The 20266-nt window shown below is 33.0% G+C and overlaps 4 protein-coding genes across 4 annotated transcripts; 2 read left to right on the top strand and 2 right to left on the bottom strand.

Annotated features, from left to right (window-relative positions):
* Positions 1 to 1642: 1642 nt before the first annotated feature.
* On the top strand, positions 1643 to 3888 carry LOC107018249 (tRNA pseudouridine synthase A). The gene is made up of 2 exons (XM_015218676.2): positions 1643 to 2796; positions 2877 to 3888. Exons 1-2 carry the CDS (start codon positions 1643 to 1645, stop codon positions 3538 to 3540), a joined length of 1818 nt encoding a protein of 605 aa, XP_015074162.1. The 3' UTR covers positions 3541 to 3888.
* A 297-nt stretch (positions 3889 to 4185) lies between these two features.
* Positions 4186 to 6694, top strand: LOC107015864 (F-box protein SKIP23-like). The gene is made up of 2 exons (XM_015216283.2): positions 4186 to 5467; positions 6429 to 6694. Exon 1 carries the CDS (start codon positions 4255 to 4257, stop codon positions 5461 to 5463), a length of 1209 nt encoding a protein of 402 aa, XP_015071769.1. The 5' UTR covers positions 4186 to 4254; the 3' UTR covers positions 5464 to 5467; positions 6429 to 6694.
* Positions 6695 to 7502: 808 nt separating this feature from the next.
* LOC107015528 (ganglioside-induced differentiation-associated protein 2-like) lies at positions 7503 to 9199 on the bottom strand. The gene is made up of 3 exons (XM_015215838.2): positions 8909 to 9199; positions 8407 to 8671; positions 7503 to 8008 (listed from the first exon to the last, which is right to left on the bottom strand). Exons 1-3 carry the CDS (start codon positions 9045 to 9047, stop codon positions 7786 to 7788), a joined length of 627 nt encoding a protein of 208 aa, XP_015071324.1. The 5' UTR covers positions 9048 to 9199; the 3' UTR covers positions 7503 to 7785.
* A 2959-nt stretch (positions 9200 to 12158) lies between these two features.
* Positions 12159 to 17081, bottom strand: LOC107018020 (mechanosensitive ion channel protein 8-like). Its single transcript, XM_015218356.2, has 5 exons — positions 15007 to 17081; positions 14277 to 14400; positions 13527 to 13820; positions 13237 to 13439; positions 12159 to 12709 (listed from the first exon to the last, which is right to left on the bottom strand). The coding sequence occupies exons 1-5, from the start codon at positions 16728 to 16730 to the stop codon at positions 12424 to 12426; spliced, it is 2631 nt and encodes an 876-aa protein (XP_015073842.1). The 5' UTR covers positions 16731 to 17081; the 3' UTR covers positions 12159 to 12423.
* Between the last annotated feature and the right edge of the window lie 3185 nt (positions 17082 to 20266).

Here is a 20266-nt window from a genome sequence, read left to right as displayed (position 1 = left end):
GTTTCGTCCTTTTGGCTCTTATATAAAGACCCTCCTACCAATAGTAGCTTTAGATAATCTTCTATGTTACAAGTAATTTTCATTCAAGTTAAATTATTTTCTTCCTGATTCATGTTTTAGGTAATGTTCTATGTTCTATAGAAGTGATTTTTTTTTTGAGGTATCTATCTAAATTCAATACGTAAAAGATTTGTATAAGGACAAATAGAATTAATTCCCATTTAACTACACTAAACTATGAATGTACTCTAATAATTTTCTTTTTTTTGGAAAAAGGGCCTAAAATATATATCGTGGAAATATTAGAAATGCTACAAAACTATTTTTCATCTACTTATTGGCTCCCAAATGCATTTTTCACCCACATATTAGGTTCAAATTTGACCATTTATTTTTTTGGTGCGCAACTATTGAATATAATTTAATTTATTACTAATGCAACAACAGAAAAGCTATAGCCAATGAGTATTTCTAAAAAAAATTGAGACGAAAATGTCTATAGAAGTAGATTATTTATTGGGTGTGGCTTAATTAGTAATGGTTGGGTAGTAGATTGATTTATAAATTATATTAATAAGTTATATTATAACAAATAGTGGAGTATCATGTATTTTAAAAAATATTTAAATAATTTAAATTTAAAATCGTTAAATAATTAAAGTTCAATTTTAAACTCAAAGATGAATGATAAGGAGCCAATACGTGAATGAATAATAATTTTATATTATTTATGATATATTAAAAATATTTTGGGCCTTTTTTTATATAAAAAAATAGTTTATTAATCAAACTATAAAAGTTCTGTTTACGCTCTTTGGCTCGACGCCCAGCCTTGACCCCGTGATCGGAGAGAAGTTATTTATATTTTCCCCTTCTCTTTTGAAGTTTTTATCTATTTTGATGCATCTTTATTTTAAATTGTATTGTTTTTGAGTGGAAAAATCTCAAAAGATAAGTTGTAGGAATATAAATATTTCAACATATAGGAAATGCTTCACAAATAATCTTTCATATCCATTTATTAATTTAAAAATATCTCTGATTTATTTTTTTGGCTAATATATATTCTTCAAATCAACACTCTAAATTATTGATCACATCACTTTTTCATATAGTTACAAACCACCATCATGCTTAATTACATTCAACTAATCTAATTTCGTCTGTGCCAATTGAATCATGATACTTCGATCAAATTGTAACTTTTCTTTATAAAAAAACAAGTTTTAAATTTGACAAAGTGATTTTGATCAATTTTTAACTTTTTTTTGAAAGTTTATTTAAAATATCAATTTCTTTTTAAAAGATTTAAATATCATTTTTCATTTTTTTATGTCCAAATTGTGTAGCATCACCCCTTTTTTTAAAAAAAAGATTTATATATCTTTTTTTTTTTTGTATGTCCAAATTGTCTAGCATCACCTTTTTTTTTTTAATTTCCAAAACCCTGCAAGTACTATTGTCCATTCAAATGGTACAACCAAGAGCAGCATGCCATTTTCAGATCCATCGTGGCGCCGGGCAGTTGGTTCTAGGGTTTTATTAGTGTTTGATAAAATCCTCAATCAACAAATTGCTCTGTAATGGCCACCATCTCTTTCATTCCCAAATTTCCAATTCCCTCTGATTACTGAAATCAAACATGGAGAAAGAACCAGTTCCTTCATCAATTACTGAAGAACCACAACCTAAAAAGCAGAAAATGTCCACCACCACTACTTCTGACGACGAAGAATACGCCGCCGGCGCCGCTGCTGGTGCTGGTGCCGGAGATGGTTCTGCTCCGGAGAGGAAACCTAGATACAAGCGCCGGAAAGTAGCAATATTCTTTGCTTACTGTGGAGTAGGATATCAGGGTATGCAGAAGAATCCTGGAGCAAAAACAATCGAAGGAGATTTAGAAGAAGCACTTTATCAAGCAGGTGGTGTGCCTGACCATGATAAATGTCAACCCAGAAAGTACGAGTGGGCTCGTTCTGCTCGTACTGATAAGGGCGTTAGCGCTGTCGGTCAAGTTGTTTCGGGTCGGTTTTACGTCGATCCGCCTGGTTTTATTGATCGGCTTAACTCCATTCTCGTTCCTCAAATCCGGATCTTTGGGTTTAAACGTGTAACGAATGCGTTCAGTGCCAAGAAGTTTTGTGATAAACGTAGGTATGTGTATTTGGTTCCTGTTTTTGCTCTTGATCCATATGCACATCGTGATAGAGAAAGCGTGTTAGCTAGTTTAGGATCTGGAAAAGAGCTTGTTAAGTGTTTAAATTGTCCAGAAAGGGGTCGTAAAGTCGCCGGAGTAATGGGTAGACGTGTTTTTGATCCAATAACTCAGTCAGTTATTATTGTTGATGCACCAGTAGTTAATGCAAATGATCCGACTACTGATACAAATATGATAATTGAAAATGAAGCTTCTTTAAGTGAGAAGGTTGAAGAAAGGATTGATGAAGTAGAGAGAAGTGACGAAAATGCTAAAAAGGAAGAACAAGTGGAAGAGAGTGTGTTTTGCTATGGAGAGAAAGAAAAAGAGAGATTTAACAGAATTTTGAAGTACTTTGAAGGAACTCATAATTTTCACAATTTCACAACTAGAACAAAAGCTGATGATCCTGCTGCCAAGCGATTTATCATTTCCTTTAATGCAAATACTGTAGTTAATGTTGATGGCATTGATTTTGTGAAATGTGAGGTTATTGGTCAGAGCTTCATGCTTCATCAAATCCGTAAAATGATTGGTCTTGCTGTAGCTATCATGAGAAACTGTGCTCCTGAATCGTTAATTGTGACTGCCTTCCGAAGGTATGTGTTAGTACTCTTTTCTGTTTTTAAGTTTTGAGTAGGTAAGCATGGTTTAATATGATACAATTTGATCATATCAGGGATGTCAACATCAATGTTCCCATGGCCCCTGAGGTTGGTTTGTATTTGGACGAATGCTTTTTCACCTCATATAACAGTAAGTGGAAGGACACTCATGAAGAAGTGTCTCTGAAAGCTTATTTAGAGGAAGCAGAAGAATTCAAAGTGAAGTATATCTATAGTCATATTGCATCGACAGAACAAAAGGAAGGGACAATGGCTGTATGGCTGCATTCCCTGAACCATCGTAATTACCCTGATCTGCGTGCTGTGGATATTGTTAAACCTGCTGGTGGTGGTCTGGAAGTTGTTGAAACTGCTGTTGAGGCTGGTTTAGGTGCTGTCAACAATGATGAGAGCACTGATAATGTTAATTCTGCTGTTGCTGGCCCAGAAGTTATTGAAACTGTTGTTGAGGCTGGTTTAGGTGCTGTCAACAATGGTGAGAACACCGATAATATTAATTCTGCTGGTGCTGGTCCTGAAGTTGTTAAAACTGTTGTTGAGGCTGGTTTAGTTGCTGTCAACAATGGTGAGAGCACTGGTAATGTTAATTCTGCTGGTGATGATTCAGAAGTTGTTAAAACTGTTGTTGAGGCTGATTTAGTTGCTCTGAACAATGGTGAGAGCACCAATGCAAAGAATGGCGAGGCAGGGCACGATGCTGATTTGATCAACTCATAGGCTATGCTCTATCAAACAACTCTCTGCATCTTGTGCACCAATATCATGTAAACTTTTTACCTATGTGTTCTATCATTTATGGTGTTCTATTCTTTCAAGGGAACTCCATGGAGCAAAGATAGAGAAAGTTCTTGATCCTATTTCTAGGACATGTCAAAATTTAAGTCTTGAAACTTCGTTAATTTTGTTATACTGCTTCAAATGTTATGGTGGAAGTGAAGCAATATGCTTTAGTTTTTGCTGAAGTGAACAAACTGTAATTTGACAAATTACATGACACTGATAATTTTACATGGCAAGCTGAACTTTTGAAGTAGCTATTAGCAATGGTTGTTCAAATTTTATTTAGTTGTATGCTCCTCTTTTTGTTGCTATATGGTGGTTAATATTTCCTTATTAGTTGTTTTGCTTTCTTCAATATCTTTAACCTCTTTCATATCTATTTTGGTATGCCTTTCAAAAAGGTCGAAGTAAGATGTGAATGAAAATTTAAAAGGTCATCACTTTGATTACAAATTAGTTTTGTTTTGTAATAAAATAATAATAAAATATTAGTAATGATTGTGTAATTAAGTTGACATTCAACCAAAAATATTTATATTCCTAAGCTAATATATACATTTTTATGCGTACATCATATATATTCGCTACATAATATATACATTAAAGCTTAATATATGAAGTCTCTCTCGCTTTTTTGAGGGGCATATTACAATGGTATTATCTAAAACCATGTCGGTTGACCATGACTGGTCGGAACTTCCACCGGAGCTTCTCGACACGATCGTGAATAAGATAATTGACCTCCGTGACTACCTCCATTTCCGTGCGGTTTGTCCCAGCTGGCGTTCCTCAACGCCGGCGACTCCCAAAAACCTACCATGTCAGCTTCCGTGGTTAATGCTCCCAAAAAACCAGACGAACCGACGTGGTTTTTTCAACTTCGTTGACAACAAGGTTCACTTTCTCAATCTTCCCGAGGCTTCAAACAACCGCCGACGATGCGGCTCTTCCCATGGCTGGCTCATCATCGTCGACGAATCGCCGTCAATTTTCGTTATTAATCCACTTACAAAAGTAACTTTTGATCTTCCACCGGTTTCTCAATTTCCTAATGTGATGAATTTCAATTTTTATAGCGTCGGTCGGGAGTTTACCCTCCGGTCTCCTGATGGCGAGGTTTACGCTCGTAATTTGAAAGAAATGCGTGATTCGTTTATTAGGAAGGCTGTCATTTCTAGTAGTCCTTCACGTGATCCGAATTTTATTACGATGGTGATCCTTAATGGAACAGGTGAGCTTGCTTACTGCAAAAATGGAGAACATTCATGGAAATTTATTGATGATGCGCGGTTTTACGATGAGGATGTTATCTATTTTGAAGGATTGTTCTATGCTGTTCATAAATCTGGAGAAATTGCAGTTTGTGATGTTAGTGGTGACTCACCTAGTGTTTCATTTATTGAAACTCCTAAGCAAATTGGTGGTGATATGCAGTATTTGGTCAAAACAAATGATGATTTTTTATTGGTGACTAGATTTTTGGAGCTTGATATTGGCGCGGCGTATCATAAGCTTGATGTGGTGTATAAGACAGTTGAATTTTGTGTCTTTAGGTTGGTTTTAGAAAGACCAAGGTGTGAGTGGGAGGAGATTAACAGTTTGGGTGAGACAATGTTGTTTTTAGGAGAAAATTCTTCGTTGGCATTGTTGGCTTCTGATTTTCCTGGATGTGAAGGAAACAGGATTTACTTTACTGATGATTATTGTGAGGCTAACTATGATGGTGTCGATGGAAATCATGATTTAGGATATTACAATTTAGCGGATGGTAGTATTGAAGCGTTGTCCTGCTGTCCTCGCAGTTCACATTCTATGCTTCGTTGGCCTCCTCCAATTTGGTTCACTCCAAATCCATGTTGAAAATGTAAGTCTGCCTATCTTTTGTGGTGTATGTTAGGTTGTTTTACTTTGTGAACTGTATTTCTAGTCTGGTCACTGCTGTAATACATTGTACTACTCTCTTGACAACTCTAGAGAGATTAAAGTCAACTTCTTGAATTTCACCAGAAGCTTGATTGGATCGATTATAAGATATTTGAAGTTATAGATGAAGCACAATTCAATATAAGTGTAAATAGACTCTGCACAGCTAACTTTTCTAAACTTTTATGGAGATTCTTTGTGCCTCCAAACAACTGAAAGACCTATAGTGCCAATAATAAGATTGCAGTTAGGAGAGACTTTAGGGGCAACACATCGATAAGCGTTAGTTATTCCCCAATGGAACAATACATTTTGACTATTTCATGGCAAATAAATTGCTTCCTTTGACCTAGAATATTAGCTTGTGTTGATGTTGTGAATATGCTAGATAAAGAGAGTCTTCTGTTAAGATGAAGTAATACCAGTTGCAATAGTCCTATTAGAAAAATATAAGTTTATATTATGCATAAAGAACTGAGCAGTTACCATTTTATTCAGTCGTAAATGTGGGTCCTGATACTCCTCTATCTGAATTAAGTTAATTTACATGTCAAAGGGGCTTAGATATTGAGTTATCCAACTTCTTGGGTAACTGTTATCTGATGTTTCATCTGTCTGTTTTTCTTTGATTAGGCAACTCATGTGATTTCCAATTTTTTCCCACCAATAACCGGGCAAACTTAATGGAAATCTCTAGCTCTACATGAGCATGTAATTTTGAAATTTGCATAGATGCACATGTTTCTTAAGTTCTTTGTTCTTTTACAGTTTGGATGGGGAAAAGTTGATTTAGGAAAATAGGTAAAAGAAGGAACTTTTTAATAGACCTGTTCATCCGTCCTCTAATTTGATCTCTGCTTACAGTGTATAATACCTTTTGAATCGTGCTGTTCTTGTTGCAGTGGACCTTGGTGGATTCCTCCACTGACGGGGTTTGTGAATATGTTTTTCTGGCCAGAGTTCAATTTGATGGATGAATTAATTTGGATATGAGACACAAATTATCAATTAGTGGTGTGCTGTAAGTAAACATGTACCTACATTTCTTGATGCTATCTGGGTGACCGCAACATTCCTATTTATCAAATATTCATGTGTTGTAAATAAACCTGTATCAACATATATTTATGCCTGCAAAGTTCCTGTGTAATTGCATGATCTTGCTGCGTCTGCTTGTGTTTCTGTAAATACCTTCACTTTTATTGTGAAAACCTAATTAGCTGGAACGGAACATTAGCTAGGATTCAGGGCCTGGAGGTCTACTCTTGTAATGTCATACAGATGTGTAAACTAACCAGAAAGAGTATCATAAAGATGAGTAAACTAACCAGAAAGCTAAGTCCGTATAGCCTATTTGTTATTTATTTAACTAAGCTTGTGAAATGTTTGGAATTTTGGAAAATTAGAATGATTGTATTTGGAAGGGTTGTAGATTAAAAATGTTACTACATCATAGTTACATCGAAAAGAATATTTCTCCACAATTTAAGACAGTCACCGGAGAGAACTTATGGAATTGGAGATAGCCTAGAATTTGGCTGTGTTCATTTAGGAGCGGCCGAGCAGGTTTCAGTATGATGCCAATTGACTTTAACCAAATGGAATGACCAAAGACATTATAGAAGTCGTGTGTTTCCAGTTGAGGATTCTTTTTAAGATCTTGCAATTGAACCTATTGCCCTTTTGGTATTTGGTTCTGAATTTAATCTTTATTGAAATTTTAGTTATTCTTACATATTGATATACTCTATGTGTCCAAAATTTTGGGTTCGGTTGAATTTATATCAAACATGCTACATCTGCCTCTGACTGCCTTGTGCTTCAATTTTGTTCTCATGTCTCCTGGAATCCAAATGATCCCAAAAGGATGCCTTTTTGTGAGAGCCCTCTTAGCTAAGCCTCCAATGTTCAGTATGTGCATGATCAGTTCCTAACTTCTGCTTCTTAAAAATATATTGCTGGTTTTAGAGAAGAAATGAGGAAACAACGCTTTGTCCATTGGAAATGATAGGAAGAGTTGTTCAGTTCAGCTACAAACCGGAATGTTAAAGAAAAAAAGCTCATTTGGTTTTCCATTTTACAGTCTAAACAAAACCTAGAATTGGGAATGCCACATATAATCACTAAGCATTTTGTAGCTTTTCTAACAGTAATACTAGTAATGCTTGAAGATAAAAGATAGTAGCCTAAGAGGCCGGCAGACATTATCAGTTCAGCCCATCTAAGACCCACCTTAAAACAGTTCTTCCTCATTTTCAACTAAGCAATACACCTCATTGAGTACATAGAAATTGCAGGTTCAACAGTAGAATCAACATAAACCCTTGGATGATCTCCCTCCATTCCATAGTCCATCATCGGACGGTAGTCATCCAGCTCCTCTTCGTGATCATACACAAACTCGGGTATTTCTATCTCCTTTCTCTTTACGTGTTCCCACAAGAACTCTAGCCTGGTCACGTAATTCATCTTCCAATACACCCTGCAATTAAGTAATTGCTCTTAAAGTCAGCTAAATCAAAAAAATATTGCAGTAATACTAATTGGTCCGATTTGTATAGTCTGCTAGTTTCAAAACCTTCTATTATCTAGTATGGGGTATTCCTTTAAGAATAAAAAGGGATTTCACCAATTCAGTATTTTAAGTTGGAAGGTCTGCAAAGACAGTGTATATATTATACTATTTTTATGGCAGTAGGTGAAACTCTTTATTAGACATGTGGATCTTTATTAGGCGTGATTAGTGCTGAAAAATGGGCGGGTCGGAATTTTATCATTCTCAATACCTTAAATGAGATCGCTGATCAAGAACAGAAGGATCATATCTATTCCACCAGAATCTTGACATTAGTCTATGTTTTTTATAAGAAAGTGAATTACCCTCCGCTGAAGATGAGCCGGCCGAAAAGAGCAAGGAATAGTCGAGACTGTAGGCTTGGATGAAGAAAATACACAGCATTCAGATGATTTTTCACGTTTTCCGGCATAGTATCACAGATCGACCTGAGAGCAGCTATTCCGGGGAAATTCTCAGCTCTGTTAACCCCTGTATGCAGGTACACTATTGAGAACTGTCTCTGCTCTAAACTTGGATATATCTTCTCTTGTAGATACTTGTTCACTGCCTCCACACTTACAATCCTTGCTGATAAATCAACCAGTACAGTTAAAAAAAATCAGAATTAGAATAACAAATAAAGATATGATAGATGTGAGAACAAAGTAGCAATACTCTTAATGGTGTGATAAATGTCCATTTTTTGGTGAAAAACGTGCAGGTTTTCCCAAAATAGACAGTATCACATCGTGTTATAGAGTATTTTTGGGTTGATTTAGCCGGACAGAAACACATATACATAGAAAAAGCAAAGAATTAACTAACCAGGGAAAAGTTTGCCGATGACGCGAAGGATGGCGCATCCACGTTTATCTTTACCTTGAATCTTGAAGAGTTGGAGTTTGTGAATGAGTTTTTCTTGTTCTGGTAGGGAGATGGTCATCAAAGAAGCTTGAGAATTCATGGTGTTCTTTTTTCAGACCACTTAGGCAAAAAAAGTTGATAGAAAACAGTTTTTTGTACTACAGGTTCCTATATTTTAAAAATAGATTATGGGGCCTATGGGGTAGTTGAGAATTGCTTTCATTCTGGTTTGGGTGGTTTCTTGCAAAATGCAAGTTTATATAGGAGCAGGTAGAAGTGATAAATGTTTTTTTCCTATTTATTTGAAAAAATAAAGTAGTTTTCTTAATTATTAGTCCAAATTTATCCTTTTTCCCTCAATCTCCAAATTTAGATTTGGATTGCATTATGACTGATTACATTATTTAATTCGTTTTGACTCAATAGTTTTAATGAGTCATTTTGAGTTAAGCCCATGTGTTTGTAACCGAAGACACAAGATTTTATGAATTTTGAATTATACAACAATGACTTTAATATCTCAAATATTGAGATCTAAATTTACAGTTTGTATATATTTTAAATTAATATGATATAAATACAACTATATACATAGGCAGACCCACCCCCTTTAGGTGGGTGTCCATTTGCACTCGATAACTTTGAAAAAAATCATATATATATATATATATATATATATATTAACTTAATAAAAAAGCAAAATAAACACTATAGCTGAATTCGAATTCAGGTCTCGCGGTGGATCTTCTTGTTTGTACTAGATGTTTTTCATATATATATATTTCATTTCAGCTATAGTGTTTAATTTGTTTTTTTATTTTATTATTTAATTTAAATTAATATTAATGCACCTAAAATCTTCAAATCGATGGAACGGTGAGTTGCTGTGTTGGGAGTGGTTTGGTCTAATAATTTGTGTGCGGCGTGCATGGGTTGTCTTGTCTGTTTAAGGCTAGAGCCAAACCGATTGATGAGAGGATGGTATATTCTAAGGCATCTTCCTTTTTCTGGGTTTTTGAGGCAACTGTGAACTGACAATGGCTCACTATATCTGCCACGTCTCACTCTTGATTTTGGATGATCCAACAAGAGATTACTTGGATTTTTTCATAATAATATGGGAATGATAGAAGCTGAAAAGATCCTCTGAATTATGTGTCTTTGCCCATTCCTTCACAGCTTTGTAAGCACTGAATTACTTTTAAAGTTAAAACGTAAAAGAGTTGTATAAATTACAATTAAACTAAATATAGTTAAATGACAAAAAGAATCTTATAATAAGTTATATGTACCTTGCTTTTAGTGCTTTTGCGTAATCATTTCGCTCAAATTAATTATTAGCAACAACGTACAGGTAGTTATGCCTATTCTTAGATTGTGTGTATGTGTTTCTGCATGTTCTCTTTTTAATTTAATGATCCCTGATCAGCTTTAGCACATCTCCTACTAGGCACCAGCAATAAGTATAAGGTGATTTTGTCCATCAAACTTAGAACAGATGAAAAGAATTATGAAGTGATATCTCAAATTTTATGATTTTCAATTATTTCATTGACCATTAAGTCATATTCTTTGAGTGTTTTCGGGATATTTTTAGTTATGCAAATATAAGACGTCTAATTAAAAATAAAAGAGAAAAGGCAAAGTAAGGCCCACGGGGTTTGAATGTTGTGGCCCTTTATATAATAGATTGAGAGAGACATAATGCTTATCGATTACCTTTAGTTATTTTCATATATCATTGAATAATATTGATAAAAAGAGTAGGGACAAGGATAATGAAACGGCCATAACTAGTTGATCCTCTGACGTTTGAAGGGGCATTATTTATTTTTATTTTATTGATACTAATGGACCCCCAGGCAATAATGATAGCTTAAAATTTTCTATCGATAGAACAATATGTATACTTATAAATTGTGTGTCTATTTTAAAGTCTACGTAGGTTCTTTCTTTAACCAAAGCACTATAGTATCATTTCTTATGTTTTTTCGTAGTTTTCTGGATAGTACTGTTAATTTTGAAGTCCAACTAATTTGAACTTTGCTTAAAATTTCATTTCATGAGTAAAGCATTTCACATTAAAGGAAACTCCATTATCAGAATTCAAATGTGAGACTTTTAATTAAAGAAGAAAGATTATTTATTCATTGTTTCACGACAATATTTCGATGATGTATATTTACTTTACCAATACATATATTTTGCATTATTGTTGGAATGGGTCGGATGCATGATGTTTGAAGATAAACGTGGGCCATAAAGTACGAATATAACATATTTCTTTATAATAAATTTCTTACAAAAATATATTAAATTGATCGAGAAGATGATGTAATCATGAAGCCTTAGTAATACCTAACACACATTAATATCTTATTTGTATTATATTTTGACAATAACCCAGAGTTGACTAAATTTAGTCAAATGAAAACAATACATGTTAACATAATTAACTAAAAAATTCACTTTAGTTTTGAATTTAAAGAAACAATATTATCCAAATGTGCACAAGAAAAGGGTAAGCACAATGAATAAAATAGAATATTAGAATTAATCTGAGGCACAAAGTTTTTGGTTTAATTAGCTATGTTGGTCCACCAGCCTTGTATCTCATCTTATCTTGATACGAAAATATTTTAAGATATGGATTACCTTCCTTATTTTTTAAAGCAAAAGTAAAAATGATTCTCGAATATAATTCCAACACATATATATTTTGTTTTCAAAGGTAAGAGTGTCATCATGGTCAAAGAAAATAAAAAAATAATCCAACTATGGAAGAAAGAATAATAAGTTTATGAGCTATGTGACAAGTGACACATTACTTTGATTTGAGTTCTCATATGAAACTTTGAGTACTCAAAGTGTTTGGGCATGCATTTTACTTGATTTTTTTTTTTTTGTAGTTTTATAAGTATGAGTCGAGAACTTGAAAATCCGATCAAACGCTAATCAACATTGGGGGGTGGGGGGTGGGGGGTCAACCATGCATGAACTTTTTCCAGCTAGCCCAAATTCCTTGGTTTATGGACCCAATTGTAGTTTCATCACAAGTAAGCAGGCTTTATTTGTCATCAAAATACTGGGCTACTTGACATTCTCAATCCATTTAATGGGTCATTCATTATGCACTTCTCTTATTTTGTGCTGGTCTTTAATAAGTTCAATTGCTAAGAGTGACAATTATAAAAATATAAAAAGATAGAACTTTTCATGACAATCATAAGATTTAAGATTAGGTACTAGAAAGTATATATAACTACATAATTGTGGTGCAATTTAAATTTCAACTTAAGAAATTTTCAGCTAAAAATGAGACCAGCTCATTATGTACATAACTCACCAAATATTGACTGATCAAAACTGCTTTACCATAGATAATTTTCAAGATTGCAATGCTTCATTAACAAACTCACCTATCTTCAATGGTCTCTGGTGAGAATTTTCAGATGAGTAGGCGTTTCAATCATCGATTAAGCACAGAGAGACCAGTTAGAAGGGACTCTGCTCGATGATATCTGTGGCATATTACGAACATTGACATCAAGAGGGAGCATACGATATTCGATATCTAGCTCTCTGAATATCTTAACCATTTCCTCAATTAAAAGAGCTCTCCTTGCCCATCTCTCTCCCATGTCTTGGAAATTCATTGTGTGTGAAATCCATACTGACCACTTTATCCTGTTCAAGTCTTCAACATCCCTCATCACAACTGAGGGATCTGGATACCAATGATCACTTTTGTTCTGAATATACCTGATAGTACAGAAGCCATACCATAAATTATTATAACGGAAAGAATACTACTCACTTCGTTTCAATGGTTTTGACTTGGCACGAAGTTTTAGCTTAGAAAAGAACGACTTTGAATCTAGTGATCTTAAATTAAAGATACGTAGAGTATACCAAAATGTTCATTTAATCTTCTGGTCTTAAGTATGTCATGTGTAAAGTTGAATTTACAGAGTTGCAAAAAGGAAAAGAACATTCTTTTTTTTTTGTGACAGAAAGAACATTCTTTGAGAAACGGACTAAAAAGTAAGTAGGACAAATAAATCGAAAGGAGTGTAGTAATTTGGGTTCTTGTTTAAGCTGAGAGGCAAGGCAAAAAGGATATTTCCAAAAAAGAGCAAGGATTGCTGATTTGTGTGTAGACAGACTACTAAGATGAGTGTATTCTTATGTTGAGTAATCATAAAAGAGCAAGTCAACCACTATAACTCGAGATACAAAAAGGAAACAGCTAAAAAAAATTTTATCGGAAGATGAATAGTTGCATATACCTTGTTATTTTCTCTTTCATTGATGCTATTTTTTCCATAGGAGTTGAGATATGAATGCAGAATTCGATTGCATCACCCATGTCTGGACTGCGATAGTAGTTACTTATGGGCTTTGTAGATAAGACACTGTTGGGATATATGATCTTCAGGTTATCAAATCTCAGGAGAACCGTAGTCAATATATTCATCTCTTCTACAATCATCTGAAATACAAACACCAGAAAAGGTCCTTTAATATACAAATCAGAATGCTATCCAATGATCTATTTAAGTGTGGAAGAATTTCTTACATGAACTCCGTCAATTTCAACACGATCACCTACATCAAATGGGTGCATCACAAATAAGAATATGATTGCCTCGAATGTTGTCTTGGCAGTGTTCCCAAACATGAATACAACCAGAAGAACCTGAGAGCTCATAAAGACCAGGAAATGTGTAGTGGCAACTTTGAGTATAAGAAGCCAGACGACCAGTATGATAACCCCTACTAAGACGTTCAACATGTGATGTAGTTTGTTAACGGCAGTCTTTGTGTCGTTTAAAGACAAAGCAAGAGCTCTCCGTTCTCTAAATGCATTCACCTGTAAGGAATAAAGATCATAGTTAGAAATCACCAAGAAATAGAAATCTTTAAGTCTAGATCTTCAATTCAAAATCTAAATTTGAGCAATAGTGCTTTCCCCTTTCTGCCCGGTTGCTAAATTTCACAACTCTTAGTTCATTTTTGTTTTTAACAAATAGAGCTACTCAGCTAGAGGCTATTTATTGGGAAACACAACATCTCCAAAATGAACAGTTAAAGTGAATAACCTATGCATATAGCCTATAGGCCAGAAAATGAATTCAGAAACCGTCTTTTGGTTACACTTTTGAGTAGCATTCATTTTGTTGAAATTTGGAGATAAGAGAAAAATAAGCTTCTGAAAACTCCATAAATAATTTGCAACAAACATTATGCACCAGAAGTAGGAAAAAGAAAAAGAACGGAATGCATATATGGGGAAAGAGAATATCGAAGAAATTGCCCATATACTCACCACCCAATTTTTCAATGCGCGTTTACTAATTCCTTTGGCTTCAGTTCCGCCTTCAAAGAGCTGCATTGTTTTCAAAGCTTCATCTTCTCTCATAAAACGCATTATATCCTCCAGATAGATGAACCTGATGGCAACAATAAACAACAAAATCAGTAAATCAATTAGATCTGAAATTAGATACCACAGAAAGGTCATTAAAGGTAAAAGTAAAAGGGAATTGTTGGGAATAAGCATGATCTCTTATAAAAGAAAGCATTTAAAAGGGCAGCAAGTTGATGAAACCACACAACAAAAGGAAACATCTAACCGAACATATAAACTGCAATTCCTACTTGAAGATTATCAATAAAGCAATGTGATTTACCTTGTTTAATCAGCAAACAAAATGCTAAATAAGTTACAATAAGGAACTTAACTCATACATCTTAAGGGGTCGTTTGGTTGAAGCTAGAGTTATGCAAGTATTAGTAATGCATGGTCTAGTTATTCATGTATAGTTATCTGTTATTCCATCATCTAACTTGCATAAAATAATATAGAGATTCTCTTATAACTTATGTATTAGTTATGCGAGAACGTAAATTGGTAACTAAACACCATTCTTGGTGTGCTATATTTTATATATAGCAACTAAAATGCTACTAAACATGATATTAGTTGTACTGTTATTAATACGTGAATCAATCACTTTCTAACCGTCAACCAAATCACCCCTTAACAGGATACTTACTTTGAGTCAGGCTTCGCCACATTAATAAAAACCTTCTTGGCAGCAATTTTTGCCTGTTTCTCACTTGTGATTTGGACTGCAGCTTCATCATCGCCATTTGACTGTTCAAGTTTCTCATCCAAAGTTGACAGCACACCTTTACGAACAATATTTATCAACCTTTTCATATTCCAAGCTGAAATGTTCTTCTGATTCAGTCTATGTAGATGATCTATAGTTATGCCTCCCTGTTCTTCTTTTTCCTTTCTTGAAGCAGCTCTCGAAAATACAGGACTCCTAGGAGTAGCAGCAGCAGTGGACTTCCGTGGAGTCCCAATCGGTCTCTTCGGAAATATACTGGCCTTGAGATCAGGAGGCAATGTAGCCCCAGCACTCTGAAGCTTCTGCACTTCAGCAATAACCCTCTCCTCTTCCTCTAACTCCATCTTAATCTCAACCAACGGCGGTCCAGACAACGTCTCAATCACATACTGTGTAAACAAAGCTTCTTGAATCCGATCAAAGAACGCAGTAACATGAAATGATGTAGCCAAAACCTTCACCAACAGTGTCTTCAGCAACCAAATGAATGTTCCCAACAAAAGACACACCCAAATCCGAGACACATACCTTAATACCTTCGTATTCGTAATACTCTCAACTTTCTTATCAAAAATACATTGCCAAGCAATCAAAACAAGACTCAACCAAATGCAATTCTGCACTGAGTTCCTCAATCCATACACAAAATACAACACCCTTTTACGCAACACGAAATTCCTCTCAATAAAGAACACAGCCAATCTAATCCCCCATCCGGAAACCAATCTCCCACAAATCAACACTAAAACCATTAACTCCCATTTCCACAATGCAAGCCCAAATATACTCCTCCCCTTAAATTTTCTAATAGTAAGACTACAAACAAAAGCTGCAATTATCAAAATCAAACTCACCATCTGAAGAACAGAGAATAAATTAAACTTCATTTTCTTATACTCTTCTGGTAAATCCTCATCTGAAAAAGGGTCATCATCTTCAAATTCAGTACTTCTCCCCAAAATCCCAGATTTCATAGTAATCTTCTGTGACCTTTGATCTTGCTCAGGTGGGTCCATTAACCTCGATTTTGTTCTAGTAGCAGCTAAAAGATTCGATTTTCTCCTAAACGAAGAGCTGGTACTGAGCACAACCTCATCTTGTAAACCCGGTCCAGTACTCAAATTGGACCGCCGGCGAACCGATCCGTTACCGGCAAGTTTCTCATTGAAAGAAACCCGAACTTCCCTCGGTGTAAGGACGCCGTGGTTGGGGCTTTCTTCCACCCTAGATAACGGAGACGGCTGTGAAAATGGCGATTCCGTTACAAAATCGAAATCTTTGCTGTTATCCCTCATGCGTTTCATTGCTGCATCGTTAGAGAAATCGTAACTGGAATCTCTATATATCTTATTCAGTGTACTCTCATCGGTACTGGCATTGTTACTCAACTGGGTTTTCGAAGAAGATGACGAAGAAGAGAGCTCTGTTTCTTTATGGGTTTTGGAGGTTTCTCTGATATTCGGTTTGACAACTACTTCTTTACCCTCAGTTCCATCCATAGCTTGAGAACCCAAAGTAGAAACACTGGGTACTGAGGTTTCTTTCAATAAATTTTGACGTTCTTCTATTGGATGTGAAGGAGAGTTAGCACGATGAAGATGATGAACTGGAGACAGAGATTTGAAAGACCTCAACTTTTCCATTAAAACAGAGGAAAAAAAGAAAAAGGGTCAACACTAAACAAAGTCTGAAACAAATGAATATTTTAATACGGCAATGGCGGTGAGATTAACAGAGCGACAGAGAGAGATTAACACAGTTGAATTCTTTTTTAGTGTGTGAATAAAAAAGTGAGCTTTTTGGTAGATACAAGAGAGAAAAAGTTAGCAACTTTGAAAATTGGAACGAAACTGAAAGGGGAAAGGGTAATTGAGCTTGTGTTCCATTAATGGAGGAATCAGACCGGTAAATCAAGACCGTACAGTTGCGTCAATAGGGATGCGTGAGGATGCATACTATTTGAGTTTTTTATTATGTTCCGTGATCTGATTTCGAGCCATAAAAATATCATAACGTAAAATATTTGCATCCCTTAGGATATGAAATTTTTAAGTTTTTATCAAATAATATTTATATATATATATATATAATTATATAAAAAAATATTATCAAATATAATAATTAATAATTAAAAATATTTTAGAAATATATAACACAATTAAGGAAAAAATAACATGTTTAAATATAAAAATTCGAAAAATATCACATATACTGAGATAAGAACTCAATTAAATTTTATTATATTAAGAGGTCCTTTACTTAAATTTAAATACTCCTTGTAAAAATTGATGATTTTTTTAATAAGAAAGTTTATAGTATTTGCGTATACAAAATCCGAAAATGGTAAAAAAAAATCTAATTTGTAATTTCTTACTTAAAATTAGAATTTAATATTTCTAATTGAGGATAAATAAAAATATTTATCAGCTCAATGTTGAGTTGTTAATTATATGGACAAAAATCCTTTACTCGGAGACTCGTCCGTGTGGTCCTTTGCTACTATAAATAAAAAGAACATGTAATATTCTTTTTTATAACATTAGTCGCACTAATTCGAACGAAAAATATATTTCAACTATCGACATGTATCACAATCATGTTCACATTTTCGAGAGAAAGTAAAATTACGTGAATTTTAATTAATATTTTGAAATATAAATATTTATTTACATTGATATGAAAAAATTATAGTTCAAGTTTTTTATATTTAATTATAAAATATTGAGTTAATTTGATTAAATTAAAAATTAGTTAAATTTACTTTTGAAAAGCGAAATACATTAGTAACTTGGAGCATTTAGGGATTATTTATTTTTCTTTGAGTTACTCTGAAAGGTTTATATTTTCAATTGAATAACTTGGTCATCCATTTAAATTAGCTTGTATTCTATTTGTTATTAACGGAGCTTCAGTTTTGAAAAAAATAAACTTCAAGTATCCAAATTCATCAAGAAAAATGGTTCAATTTTTTTGAAATATTATTTTATAATACTCTCAAATTCAAATTTCGTTATAAATCACATAAACAAAATTATTATCTAACAATAAAAATATATTCAATAAAAATTTAACTAAGAATAAAATTGCTCAAGTTGAAATAGTAAATGAACAAACTTTAATATTATTTTTTTTCCTTAATCTTTTGAAAATTGATATACTAACCTCTATTATACCATCGAAATCATATACTCTTACCTTAGGGGGGAAAACAGCTAAACGACAGTTTGTAAGCAAAGGTAAAAGGTTTTTTTTTAAGTTAATTTTTTACCTACTTTTTTTTCTCGATTTAATATATCATAATTTATATGCATTATAATTATTTTATTGAATATTTATTATTTTTCATTAATAATTTGATATAAGTACATTATTATTCTGTCATCAAATTTATAATAATTAAAAATATATCGAGTATTTAAATCTAAAACTCATTCTTTTAGAACGCAAAAAATGATATCATATAATTATTAGCATCTTATTTTATGAAAGATTTAAAAATCCAAGGATGAAAATGGGAAAAAGGAAATCCCCAGACCAAATTAACAATAGTATATTGAGTTAATCGGTTTTCGTAAATTTCTATTTGAACATTGCTGCATGTTTTCTATCTTTTTAATGTATTCATGGAAGAATATAATCTAATAAAATTATTTATATAATATAAAGATTTTCTTTTTAATGAAGTTAAACTAGTTATAACATGTTATAATATAAAATATGTTATCTTTTTGAAAGTCATGATAACAACTAACATTATATAGATGAGTTGTGTTAATATTCGGTGGTGGATTCAGAATTTCGATTAAGGAAGGTTGAATATAAATCATGTAGAAATCATATAGTATCAATTTATTTTTCACAGTTTAGTATCAATATGAAATATATGATATATGTTTCTTATCCTAGCTATATGGTGTAATGTTTTAACAAAGGAGTATTCATTGACACGCTCAAATATATAACTCCCCTGTTATTTATATATCTTAAACATATCTACACATAAAATTATGTATTTTAAAAATAAACATAAAGATGTAGAATTTATTAATGTAATTCCTCGGAATATTTTGATATTATATTTATGAATTATGATTTACTCATATCACATATTCAAACTAATCATAAATCTTTTTTGAGATGATACTAGACCTAACTAAATTACAATGTACGTTTTAAATAATTTAAGGATACTTTACTTGTTGGTGCTAAGAGACGTAGTAAATGAGATTAGTGATTAGTGGAACAGATTAAACCTATTGTCGTGACTCATGTCATTGCTTAATTAACTACTCCATAATGAGATTTAATTATATAAAAAAAACGTGGTAATACCTATTTCGTACAAGCAACATTTACTAACTAACAAAGTATGTATTGAATTATTGTGCATCAAATAATAAAAAAAAAAGACAAGTGAGACCTACGTGTACATACAAACATTTGTCAACAACCTAAATATTTATAAGTATTTTAATAATTCAAAGAGATGGCATAAAATTATTGGAGAATGGAGCAATATAGTATTGGGTTTACCAAGATTCAATATCCCCGATCTTACAAAACTAAATAATTATAGATCTAAAATTAAAAATATTGAAAATAATCTTCATAAAATTCAAATTTTAAATCAATCTTTTGATCTTATTACTTTGGAAAGGCAATAATACTACGTCAATCTCCATGATAATTTCGGCCATGTGCACTGCATCTTGTCGTTTTAGAAATTAATAATGCATTGGATTATTGATGTGTAACTTATCTTTAAAAAGGTGTATCGATTAAATGTAATTTTGTTTTATTTTACTTTTAGATTTTGGTTTAGTAGGTTGGGTGGTGTTCTTGCTTTGTGGTAAATGGTAGGTGTTAGATTTGAATGTTGAATTAAATACTAAGAGAATTTTGTTTTATTTTTATTCTTTTTCAGAAAAAAATGGTTTTTTATTTATTTTGTGAATAGATGTTGCAACAAGAAGATTGAAATTATGATTGATTCTTTTTTTTTTTTTTTTGGAAAAAAATCATTAGTTATAGAACTTTAAATTCTTGCATAAATAAAATTTAAGACTCTTCCTATGAATAAAATTTTTGAGTAATCTAATAAATCATTAGATTTGTTAAAATCATTGAAAGATATTCTGAGAGTAAAATTTAGCTTCAAATTAATATGTTTGAATTCATT

This window comes from Solanum pennellii, chromosome 4 (genome assembly GCF_001406875.1).
Source record: "Solanum pennellii chromosome 4, SPENNV200".
NCBI classification, from domain to species: Eukaryota; Viridiplantae; Streptophyta; class Magnoliopsida; order Solanales; family Solanaceae; genus Solanum; species Solanum pennellii.
This window is presented reverse-complemented; position numbering and strand designations above follow the sequence as displayed.

Coding starts and splice junctions, on each gene's coding strand:
- LOC107015528 (XM_015215838.2), bottom strand. CDS start 9,047: ATGAATTCTCAAGCTTCTTTGATGACCATCTCCCTACCAGAACAAGAA. Junction 8,672..8,908: donor CATCGGCAAACTTTTCCCTG/GTTAGTTAATTC, acceptor TTGATTTATCAG/CAAGGATTGTAAGTGTGGAG. Junction 8,009..8,406: donor CGGCTCATCTTCAGCGGAGG/GTAATTCACTTT, acceptor ACTTAATTGCAG/GGTGTATTGGAAGATGAATT.
- LOC107015864 (XM_015216283.2), top strand. CDS start 4,255: ATGGTATTATCTAAAACCATGTCGGTTGACCATGACTGGTCGGAACTT.
- LOC107018020 (XM_015218356.2), bottom strand. CDS start 16,730: ATGGAAAAGTTGAGGTCTTTCAAATCTCTGTCTCCAGTTCATCATCTT. Junction 13,821..14,276: donor GCGCATTGAAAAATTGGGTG/GTGAGTATATGG, acceptor TATTCCTTACAG/GTGAATGCATTTAGAGAACG. Junction 13,440..13,526: donor TTGAAATTGACGGAGTTCAT/GTAAGAAATTCT, acceptor TTTGTATTTCAG/ATGATTGTAGAAGAGATGAA.
- LOC107018249 (XM_015218676.2), top strand. CDS start 1,643: ATGGAGAAAGAACCAGTTCCTTCATCAATTACTGAAGAACCACAACCT. Junction 2,797..2,876: donor ATTGTGACTGCCTTCCGAAG/GTATGTGTTAGT, acceptor TGATCATATCAG/GGATGTCAACATCAATGTTC.